At 35.9% G+C, this 12,959-nt stretch overlaps 1 protein-coding gene across 1 annotated transcript in view; it reads right to left on the bottom strand.

Annotated features, from left to right (window-relative positions):
• LOC128663366 (ammonium transporter Rh type C-like) overlaps nt 1-12,959 on the bottom strand; it is a 243,097-nt gene that overhangs the window by 170,631 nt on the left and 59,507 nt on the right. Inside the window, exon 2 of the mRNA XM_053717668.1 lies at nt 12,464-12,650. Coding sequence (XP_053573643.1) covers nt 12,464-12,650 — 187 coding nt within the window. The remainder of the gene's footprint in view (nt 1-12,463; nt 12,651-12,959) is intronic.

Raw genomic sequence — 12,959 nt, 5'->3', positions numbered from 1 at the left:
TTGCTTTTTTTTCATGTTGCTTACATCTTTTCATCTACTTAATGGCAAAGGGCTCTAATACACTTCTATATATGTCTATATGTTTTTACATACAGTATATATTAATGTTTTTATATGTGTATATATGACTGTTAATACATATATACACATATAAATACATTAATATATATGTAAACATATATAAATATATATATATATATATATATATATATATATATATATATATATATATATATATAAACAGTTCTGGGTACATGCACTCTCACCACCTATCATCAACTGCCAGGGTGCTCTCAGGGAGTATACAATTGCAAATGATTCAAAGCACTCACTGGTCTTCTGCCATCAAACTTGAAAAATGTATTAAGTGACGTTTCGGGACATATAACGTCCCTTCTTCTGACAAACATAAAGTGCAAATGAACAAACTTATAAAGTCCTAACATTCCCTCCTCTAATCAGCCTCCAATCACTGGAGAACGTGTGCAAAACCCAAAGACTAAACCATCAAACAGTTTAGAAATATAATAACACAACATAGTGATATAAATTGTAATGTGTGTATTGTGAAATGTATCAAACAAATCCTATTTGCTGTTCTTAATATAAACCAATAAGAGTGACAATAAAATATTATGGCTCTGATCTTGCTTACATAATTATTGTCCAAGAAACCGCAAATAAACCCCACAGTGTTAGATGGAATCTTCCACAACACTTGTCATCGTCAAACAATTGAAAAAACGTCCCTCACTCCTAATAGGCTAAGTGTTCACCATGGTAACCATACTAATACTACCAGCCACAATAACTAAGCCACCCAAACAATCAAACCAAAAATCATTGGTAACGATCTATCAGAAATAGCCCTCAGTTCATCATCAACCTATGTACCAATAGTTTATTTATAAAAACACCTAACCGTACCGGAGCTGGCCCTAACAGATCGCTTACTGTCAGCCAGACCCCACCCTTTCTTCCCGATAGGCTGAAAGGGTCACACCTCCGTCCTGATTGGTCAAAGCAGGCAAATGCAACAAAAACAAACGTCCACCCGAAAACTCTGCTCACAAATCACTGCCTTCTCGAACATCATCGGCAAGGGAGGGGGGGCTCACAGCTCCACCGAATCACTCCCTCTTCATGTATAAAGTATTACCGGGCTCAATGTAGTTTCTCAGTGAAAACACTATGTTAAACTCCTGACTGCTCAATGCCCCTCCTGATAGGCTATCGCAGTCACACCTTTCATGCCGATTGGATGCTCAGTATGAATCAATTAATGTGTCAGACCACTACGCTGTCAGTCTATAGACCCCCTCACTTGTAGTATACACACCACAAAATAGTTAATAACGCACCATCGTCAGTCACTCTATTAATCAGATCCACGCTCAGGGATAGTTTATGCACAATCACAAGTCTTGTGGTAAACGTATCAAAGTGTGGCCACTACCACAATGGACAATCCAGTGAAACACAATTACCTATAACACATATCATTATGTACATAACATCTCAATCCCAAAGTGCAAGGCTAATAATTTTACAACTCACTGCCTGACTATCATAGGCATCAAAATTATTAACCAATTAAGGCGCTGATCATTGCAACTGCTCCGTATCCACGGATATTCTCATCAGATCAAACCTTTCTTAAGTGTAGTGACAGTATGCCAAACACATCCAAGTAATTCATTATAAATGGAATCATCCCAACATTATAAATATAAATCACCTCTGTGATTCATACACATATAATACGCGTATAACTGCTATATCACATCCTTCCCCCAAAAAATAACTATTCCCCATTCACAGGGAGAGAAAATTTATGGCATAGTACCAAACAAGAGAGATAATTCTATCTATGTGCCCCCAGTATTGTAATTCAATCCCCAAAGTCACTCAAAGGGATAGTCAATAATCAATGGGAGAATAGTCTCCTGGCACAATGGTCAGCTCCTAAAGCAGACTCAAAACCAATAATCATGACTGGACCACATATCAAAACACCTAATTACTACTATCTAGGGAAAGATGCAGGTTAGTGGACGAAATAATCAGATCAGGCTCAAATATTACAGTGTTGAACTTAATGTGTACTAGAAGTGCACAATGTGTATCTATTCTTGAGTTAAAAATATGTAATGCAACTAAAATTAAAATATAAAAAATTAATGTTAAAATCAAATATGCCTATCCTTGCATAATAGTTAAAGCACTGATTCAGACTTCATAACATGAACCCCAGGTGCAAACTAATAATGGAAGACTCAAGATGTAGAGTGTGGAGTAATATCCAAAATGCCTAGAACAATAAGAGGATATTTCTAAAAAATATCATAAAACTCAACATAAGGATCATGGACTCTCATCTTCAATAGCAGAAAAAACAGATCAGGACTCCCATCTTTTTGGCTACAGTCAACGGAATTAGACTTAGAAAGCAGTTATCCCAGGAAGGCTTGCCATCCAGACTGTACATTCAAGCCTCTGGGTACCAAAGTCCCCAACTCGTGAATCCAGCAGGTCTCTTTCTGGAGCACATTGGATCTTTATGGATCTTTGGCAGAGTGTACATAATCGGGGTTATTGGAAAATCCCTCTGCAAATAACGAGCTTCTTGTTCAGTAATTGCACCTTCCTGTTTCCATTGTGATATTTTGTTGTCAATCTCCCGTTTCAATGTCAACGTGGGATCCCTATCAAGCACCTTGTAGGTTACCTCATCTGTGAGTTGATGAATGATCTCCTTCTTGTAATCTGTTACATTCATTATTACAACCGCTCCACCCTTATCAGCAGGGCGTATCACAATCGTGGAATCATCTCTTAAGGATTTCAGGGCTAATCGTTTGTCTTTAGACAAGTTGTCATACTGTCTTCTATTGTTTACAGGTTCTTGCGCTAACTTCATAAGGTATTTCGTATAGGTGGTGATAGAGGCATTATTAGAAATAGGGTCGAAAGTACCAGCTGTTCTGAACTGTTGGCTTGTATCGCTTGTTGTTCCAAAGTGTTCCTTTAGACGTAACTGTCTGCCAAACTTCTGGATATCCACAAGTGTATTAAAGGTGTTCATCCTAGCGGAAGGTACAAACAAAAGTCCTTTATTCAATAATGATGTCCCCCCTGGGGTTAGCTCTCTGGAACTAATGTTGAAAACATTGTTCTCTATCTTCTCCGAATTGGAGGTCGGCGGGACATGCCCCCCCGAGTAGATGGATTGGAATAAGGTGAGAGTGGTGGCCTTGAGGAAAACTCCTCCCATGTGTTGTCCCATAGTTGGTGGCCCCGAGACCTAGTCGTTATTCCAGAGAAAGTAGGGGCTTCAGGATCTAAGGAACTTTCTGGCTCTGTGCTCTCACCTGAGCTAGTATCGATCGTATTGATAGTTTTTTTAGTGTTCCGTCTCTCCCGTCTTGGTCTAAATATCTTCCTCTCTTTGGGTGCCAACATCCACCGATAGACACTTTTATGTGTGTAGTCCAACCCTACCATCTGCAACTTGCGGTTCTTGAAGGAGATTAGCTCTTGCTTATATACTTTCACTTGTTGTGCAAGTTTATCAAGCCAGTCACAAGTATTATCAGCCCTCAACCTTGTTACTTGCTCATTCTCAAAGATCCGTATTTCAGTCCTCACCTCCAATAATCTCCCAGCCTCGTGGATCACCAACAACATAAGATCAAATGAACACTTGTTCAGAATTTTCAATTGTTTGATGATGACAAGTGTTGTGGAAGATTCCATCTAACACTGTGGGGTTTATTTGCGGTTTCTTGGACAATAATTATGTAAGCAAGATCAGTGCCATAATATTTTATTGTCACTCTTATTGGTTTATATTAAGAACAGCACATAGGATTGGTTAGGGGAGGGAATGTTAGGCCTTTATAAGGTTGTTCATTTGCACTTTATGTTTATGACTACGGTCGCAATGACCGAAACCGGTCAAACTTTCTCTATACCGCATTTTTAACTGAGAGGAACACTTCTCTGTTTTAAGGAATACATCGAATAAAGTTTTGCACTTTTATCTCTACTCTGCACTGTGTTTTATTCAAGGAGCAAGAGAAACACATAGTACTTTCCTTTTTTTTCTATTTTACTGTGGAGTACTAGGACTCCATTCAACACAATGTGTGAACAGCTACCTACTGGGATCTCACAGCTGCTATCCTGAGACCGGAGACTGGAGGGAGGAGCTTCCGGGTTGTGCAGTGTGAGTGATAGAGACACAGAGACCGGACGCTGCTGGAGTTTGCTGCCATTACCGTTTGTTAGCGGGCTAAGAGGTAAAGAGATAAGGCTGTCCTATGTTGGTATATCTTGAAAGGAGAACAGCGCACGGCAGTCTTCATTTAGACCAAACGGATGATCCTTATTGCAGCGGCTGGAATATTACGGTAAAGTGTTACACATTTTATACAGACAGGCGGTAAATTTTGGCTTGTTAAATACAACTAAACCGTCAATATGCATATGTTTGGACACATTCTCACCAAAAAGGATATTGCCTTAAGTTTGCTGTTATATTGGTTCACCTCTGTATAGATGCAGCATTAACAGTTATCATCTACTTCTTCTCTATCACCACCTGCTAGTTGCATATGTAACGGCCCGTGTTATAGCTCTGGCTTACAACCCCTCATTGTTGTAACAGGTGGTCCACTTTGTACTATTCGTCATTTCTATGCACTTTATGTTTGTCAGAAGAAGGGACGTTATATGTCCCGAAACGTCACTAAATAAATTTTTCAAGTTTGATGGCAGAAGACCAGTGAGTGCTTTGAATCATTTGCTATTATATTTATATATACATATATACATAAAAATACATCTTTAGCAATGTAAATGTATGTGTCTCAATGTTAAAGCCAATTGCCTGCCTTTTTATTTCTAACACCTGAGATCTCATATCTTTGAGCCCTTTTTTGTGCAATATTTTTTTTAAATATTTTTTTATTAGACAGTGTTAACATGAGTGTAACTGTACTTTGAAATGTATTTTTGAAGTGTTTTGTGCAACTTTTTTGTATTGGTAAACAGTTAACCACAGCTCTGAGATTGCTGTAAGGATTGAACTGTAATATCAGCGCAATGAAAAAGGCCTGTGAAAACACAATATCGCTTGAACAAAACCGTTTGCACCTCACTTGTAATCTAGCCCATTTACCTTTTAATAAGGATAATCACTTTATTTATGACAATTTGAATAATCTCATCATATCAAGTGGAAAACAAATTCAACGTAAATCATCTCATTGTACCAAATAAAAAGAAAAATGGCTTTATATCATCATAATAAAGTGGGAAAAAAATCACTGTGAATCCTCTCATTATATCAAGAGAAAAAAAATCTACGTAAATCATCTCATTGTATCATACGATTTATATTATCATAATAAAGTCAAGGGGGATAAAAAAATGTGCATTATCTTATCATATCAAGTGAAAAATAAACAACGTGAATTATCTTATCATATCAAGTAAAAAAAAAATCAACGTGAAACATCTCATTGTATCATATGATTTCTATCATCATAATAAAGTGAAGGGGAAAAAATAAACGTAAATTATCTTATATCAAGTAAAAAAAAAATCAATGTGAAACATCTCATTGTATCAAGTTAAAGGGACAGTATACACTCATTTTCATATAACTGCATGTAATAGACACTACTATAAAGAATAAGATGCACAGATACTGATATAAAAATCCAGTATAAAACTGTTTAAAAACTTATTTAGAAGCTCTCAGTTTATCTCTGTTGAAAAGGTAGCTGGAAAGCCAACTGCAAGTGGGAAATAAGACACTCCCCCCCCCCCTTCTTTTGCATATGAAAAGACCCTTAACACAAACAGGAGCAAGCTGGAAGGTAGCTGAAGGTATTCAAATAAAGGTAGCTGACGGTATTCAAATAAAACTTTGGGGCTTGGTTAGGAGTCTGAAAATCAGAGCTATGTTATTTAAAAATAAGCAAAATTATACATTTTTTTAAAAAACAAACTTTATGGGCTTTATAAATAGATAATCTACAAAACATTTATGCAAAGAAAAAATGAGTGTATAATGGCCCTTTAACATCACTAGAGGTCAACTTTTTGTGCGTGTCAGGTAGTGCTGGCATTACAAGTTGAAAGCAGGGGGTGGATAGTGTAGGTGGAAAAACATCTTATTTTTTTCTCTCAGCTTAAACTCTTTACGTGAGTTTTGAGATCACATAAAAAGTCTGAGTGCAAACAGCGATTGTGTTCGAGCGATCACAACTTGTAATATGACTGCACATTGATGCTCAACGCCGCCCATAGAAAATATGGGAAACGTAAATTAAAGCGTTTGCTCAAACAAATTTGCGGTCATTTAAACACTGCCCTCTTCTAATGGGCATTCATTCAAAAAACAAAATCACAATAGCATGCCACTTGTAATCCAGCCTTCATTTCCAACTCCCTCTTAATCTATCTTTTAATATATATTCATAGTTAACAAATAGCTATACTATTTGTTTCTGAATAGCTATTGATAATGTAAGAATATAGATCTCCCATTTTTGATTCTTTGGCATCAAATTTTTCTTTGATCAACTGTTCATAAATCATTCTTTTAAATTCTTTAAATTTTGTTACTTTTGTATGTATCAAATTCTTGCATATTACCCCTTTGGCCAATAAAAAGCTTTCAAAAAAGAAATTTATCATACGACCTAAAGCCTTTAGGGCTTGAGAGACCTAAAATAATTTTAATGTCTAAATTTAGTTTCCTTTTACAAATTTTATGAAGATCGCATTCCACTCAATCCCAGAACATTTTGATCATAGGGCAAGTCCAAATAAAATGGAGAATATTAGGATAAAAATATTAAATATTAGCGCACATGAAAACTTAGTATTCTTAAGACGTGTTATTGAAATATTACTTATAAAATAGTTTAAAAAAGTAATGATTAAAAATTATTGATTATAATTTATTAAAAATATTTTAGATGTAATATTTCAATAATGCGCCATAAGAATACTACATTTTCATGTGCTCTAACCCGCCCGCTTAGAAACATGATGCATATTTTACATTCCTATGTTCTTCATATAGAAAATAATGTACTTTTTATTATAAAGTATATATATTTCTATATAAAGACGCAAAGTGAAGCACTCACTGGATTTTCATCAAAAAGTGACCAAAACTTTAATGTAGATTGTGACGTTTCGGGACAGCAACAGTCCCTTCCTCTGACAAACAAACACTGAACAAAAGCAGCCTTAAATAGGCTCCCAAATACACTCCCCTCAGGATCAGCCAATCCAGGCTGAATAATAAACACACCCATAAAGTGACCAATAAGAAAACATGATACAAAATTGTGTATGTGACTGTTATAACATAATCGACAAAAATGCTTTAAAAACAAATCCCCTTTGGGTCCCAATGCTGGTGGTCAAACCCCCTATCTAAAAGAAACATCCTATATAATTGTCAATCGACTGAATTAATGAAATAAGTCATAAAATCAACTATTGTAATATAACCAATCAAATATTGGATTGCAAACTTGTATTGCGATAGGCTCCAATACGTCATTACTGCTGTTACTAATCCGCCCCTTGTTGTCAGGGACGCAATCACCGGCACATCTATAACCAAAGGAAGGAACCCCGCTACTGGTCCGTCCCTTCTTCCTAGGGCCGCGATCACAAGCTTAACTATAACCCACAAAAAAACACTCATCACAATACACAGTAGCGCATATCCTGCTACATTAATTTTTACCTGCGCTCATATAGACAATATGTAGCCGATCGCCCTATGAGAGAGCAAAAAAATGTCAACAAAAATTATCCAATGGTAGAATGCCATGTCAGTAATTGGGCGTATACGCCTCAGAGTTAGGTGTGCAGTGATCTAATACATCGTGAACAGACCCACAATGAAAAACAAAACCAAAAATTGCAATCACCATGTTGTGAAATACATCAATATCAGAGCGCACTGCTCAAATCGCTCCACACGTCACACCGCAGCAATCACACCATGCGATCACCATGAGTGAACCATCGGAGCATACACAAATCAAAAAAATCAAAAACATCGTGCCCGCGAGTGTATTTACCTAAACATATAAGCATACAACATGATTTTACTTATAAGGCAACTCTTTAATGGCGTCAGCAATCGTTTTATATATGCTTTACCATCTATAAAGAAGTGAGACAGAATTGGCCAATGGCTATGTGTCTCACTAATGATTTTTTGCCTTCCTTCCCTTGGAAATAAGATTCCAAGCAAATAGTCTGACACCATACAGTTTTTTGGTTAAATAGCTTTGGTGCAAAGACCATTAGAATATAATTATCTTGTTCAAATACCTTGTTATTTTTAAGATCTGCTTGGATAATAGCCCCTTTTTTGATATTATTTTTTCAATATGTAATATCTGTTCTTTGTCAGTTCTCTATGTGCCAATATTTTGTTTTTAATGGTTTTATTTTAAATGTATCTTTTGTGTGGTGTATCACTCCATTGAGTTTTACACGATTCCTATTGGATCCCTCTGCTGTCTGGTCATGCCCTTTATGATATAGTTCTCTTTTTGTTCCACATGATAACCTTCCCCCCTCCCCCCCCCCCTTCTTTCCCTTTGGGGTGCAGCTAGATACCCGGGATGGGGACAGAGACATGTTGGGGTTAATAGGTTTTTATGTTTTGTATGTTTATGCACTTTTAGGTGATTATTTCACTTTCTTTAAACACATGTCAAATTACTTACAGTCTTTCTTTAATTTTCACACACGGTGATCATTTTTCATACACGGGGTTTGCATTATGGAATATAAGTGGCAATCCATGTAAGGGTCTGAGCAATAGGCTCTTTCAGGTATTATATTTTAAACACACGCCCATTTGGGCTAGACACATAGCCATTGGCCAATTCTGTCTCACTTCTTTATAGATGGTAAAGCATATATAAAACGATTGCTGACGCCATTAAAGAGTTGCCTTATAAGTAAAATCATGTTGTATGCTTATATGTTTAGGTAAATACACTCGCGGGCACGATGTTTTTGATTTTTTTGATTTGTGTATGCTCCGATGGTTCACTCATGGTGATCGCATGGTGTGATTGCTGCGGTGTGACGTGTGGAGCGATTTGAGCAGTGCGCTCTGATATTGATGTATTTCACAACATGGTGATTGCAATTTTTGGTTTTGTTTTTCATTGTGGGTCTGTTCACGATGTATTAGATCACTGCACACCTAACTCTGAGGCGTATACGCCCAATTACTGACATGGCATTCTACCATTGGATAATTTTTGTTGACATTTTTTTGCTCTCTCATAGGGCGATCGGCTACATATTGTCTATATGAGCGCAGGTAAAAATTAATGTAGCAGGATATGCGCTACTGTGTATTGTGATGAGTGTTTTTTTGTGGGTTATAGTTAAGCTTGTGATCGCGGCCCTAGGAAGAAGGGACGGACCAGTAGCGGGGTTCCTTCCTTTGGTTATAGATGTGCCGGTGATTGCGTCCCTGACAACAAGGGGCGGATTAGTAACAGCAGTAATGACGTATTGGAGCCTATCGCAATACAAGTTTGCAATCCAATATTTGATTGGTTATATTACAATAGTTGATTTTATGACTTATTTCATTAATTCAGTCGATTGACAATTATATAGGATGTTTCTTTTAGATAGGGGGTTTGACCACCAGCATTGGGACCCAAAGGGGATTTGTTTTTAAAGCATTTTTGTCGATTATGTTATAACAGTCACATACACAATTTTGTATCATGTTTTCTTATTGGTCACTTTATGGGTGTGTTTATTATTCAGCCTGGATTGGCTGATCCTGAGGGGAGTGTATTTGGGAGCCTATTTAAGGCTGCTTTTGTTCAGTGTTTGTTTGTCAGAGGAAGGGACTGTTGCTGTCCCGAAACGTCACAATCTACATTAAAGTTTTGGTCACTTTTTGATGAAAATCCAGTGAGTGCTTCACTTTGCGTCTTTATCATTTACCGTATAGCACCCTGGTAGCTGTTGGACGTTGGTGGGAGTGCACATACACCAATCTTTGCCTATATTTCTATATATATATGATACTATTCATGTAAAATAAATATATATACCTATATATCTATAAGAATAGATATGCAGGTATAGGTATATACACATATATATATATAGAAATGTGTATTTTAAGAATAAAAATATCAATATCCTTTAAATTTATTGAAATGTGAAATAAGTACAGCAAATATAGAGCAAAACACATATAAACACATAAAAACATATGTATACATATATAAACATATACATATAAGTGCATTAGATCCCTTTGTAGTCAAGTAGCTGAAAACATGGAAAATCATATTTATGCAATATTCATATTTAATAAAGTGTTTAACTATGTATATAGTGTAAATATTTAACATTCCAATGTTCTTCGCAAAGGGGAATATGTTCTAAGTATTTTTAAATTGATATTCCTATACATATCTCTACATGTCTATATCTATATATAATCATCTATGTATCAGATATATGTAAAAATATTTATGAATAAATAGAACATATCTGCTACGTGAAGAACATTGTAATGTGAAATATTAATATTTCATGTCGGTTTAGCGCTTCCCCATTGAAGTCTATGAAGTTGTTTAAAAACCCCAATATAAAAGGGGTACCTTGCATTCAATCTTCAGTGTGCGGTGGATGATCATATGAAGAGTACCTCCACGTCGCTGATGACCGCCGCCGAGGAGGACCACCGCTCCAGATCCACGCATCGGAAGACCGCTCGGCACCTCCGGCAAGAAGAAAGAAGATGATCCAGCGATGGATGAAGATGGATCGCCGGACTTCAGTAATGGAGAGCACACTTTTTGGGGTTAGTGTTAGTTTTTTGTTTTGTTTTTTGGGGGTAGGTTTTTTTTTTAGATTAGGGATTGTTAGATTAGGGATTGTTTTATTCTCATGGTCAGTAAAAGAGCTGATTGCTCTTTTAAGGGCAGTGCCCATACAAATGCCCCTTTTGGGGCAATGGGTAAATTAGTTTTTTTTTAGTTAGATCTTTTTTTATTTTGGGGGGTTTGTACTGTTAGGGGTTACTTTGTATTTTTTTTTATTAAAAGAGCTGTTAAACTTAGGGCAATGCCCTACAAAGGATCTTTTAAGGGCTATTGGTAGTTTATTTATAGATTAGGGGGGGTTGTTTTTTTGGGGTGACTTTTTTTTATTTTAAATGGGGTACTAGATTCGGAATATCTTTTTTATTTTGGATAATTTCATTTGTTATTTTCTGTAATGTTAGATTTTGTTATCTTTTGCAATTTTAGAGTTTTTTATTTTGTGTAATGTTAGGTTTTGTTATTTTGTTTAATTTTAGAGTTTTTTTATTTTTTGTAATGTTAGTTGTTTTTTTTTCATAGTGTTAGGATTTTTTAATTTTGAAATTTAGGTTTTTTATTTTTTATATCTTTTATTTTTTTTAAATAGTAATGTTAGATTTATTTATAGGTTAAGCTTAGTTTTTTTTAATTTCACAGGTAAGTTTTTATTTATTTTAAGATAGTTATATTGAAACTTTAATTTAAATTTAGGGGGTGTTAGGTTTAGAGGGTAAAAGTTTAATTTAGTTTGTCATGATGTTGGGGGCCGGCAGTTTAGGGGTTAATAGGTTAATTTAGTGTTGAAATTGTGGGGGGGCAGCGGTTTAGGGGTTAATAGGTTTATTTAGGGAGTGGCGATGTGGGGGGTCGGCGGTTTAGAGGTTAATAGCTTTATTTAGTGTTGGTGATGTGTGGGAGAGCGGTTTAGGGGTTAATAGGTTGATTAGGTGTTAGCGATGCAGGGGGGTGGCGGATTAAGGGTTAATAGGTTTATTTTAGAATTTGCAATGCTAGGGGTGGCAGTTTAGGGGTTAATAGATAGTTTATGGGTGTTAGTGTACTTTGTAACATATTTGTTATGAGTTTTGTGAAACATTTTTGTTTTGCAAAATCCATAACTACTGGTCTTTGATTGCGGATTGGATTGTTGCGGTATAGGCTATAATGCTACCGGAGTAGCCATACCGTACAACTTGTAATATCAAGTAGCTGACCATTCTGCACTCTAGGCCATTTTTTTAGCGGTAAAGTCGTACCCCACAACTTGTAATCTTGCTCATAATCTTTTACCTCTCTAAAGGGTATCTGCTGAAGGGAATCATTTGTCTTTTAGCCTGAAAAAGATCCTAAGACTCAATGATTTCCAGCATTTTTTAAACATTGGCTTCTGTATTTTGAAAAAAACATCCTATCATCTGCATAAAATGAGACGCTGATTTTTCTTTTACCAATTTCTGTTCCAGGTACCGAATCTCTAACTTTAATGGCCTAGGATTCTACCTCTAGATCAAATAACAATAGCTAATATTTTTTTACAGAATCAGATTATTGATAAAATATCTTACCTTGATACACCAATTAAAATCTTTCCTTCTTGAAACGTGTGGAACCAGCCCTGCATCAAAATGGCCCATTGAACTCCAAAGGCAGCAAGCAAGAAGTTGAACCCAACACTGCTAAAGCCATATCTTTTCAGAAATGTCATGAGAAAACCAAAGCCAACAAAGATCATCACATGGACATCTTGAAAACCTGATGGTAAATAAAGATAATAGAATCATTTCAGATGTTTCAAGTTTCTTTAAATAATCATAATTATATATGAAGGGCAGTATAGGTTATTCTACAGTATACTACAAATAAATATAAATGGCTAAATACAATAGTTAAAGTAAGGTATAAGTCTTAATTCAAGAGTACAAACCCATGAAATTATTTGGTTTATGCACCCCACAAATACAGAGAAAACCAAATTACAGTGAGTGTAAATTCTGTGCTTCCCCTGTTAAAGGGACATGAAACCCAAAATGATTCTTTTATAATCCAGTTAGGTTAGAGAAT

This window comes from Bombina bombina, chromosome 6 (assembly GCF_027579735.1).
Source record: "Bombina bombina isolate aBomBom1 chromosome 6, aBomBom1.pri, whole genome shotgun sequence".
In the NCBI taxonomy this organism is placed as follows: domain Eukaryota; kingdom Metazoa; phylum Chordata; class Amphibia; order Anura; family Bombinatoridae; genus Bombina; species Bombina bombina.
Note: the sequence above shows the minus strand (reverse complement) of the source record. Positions and strands in the feature narration are given on the sequence as shown.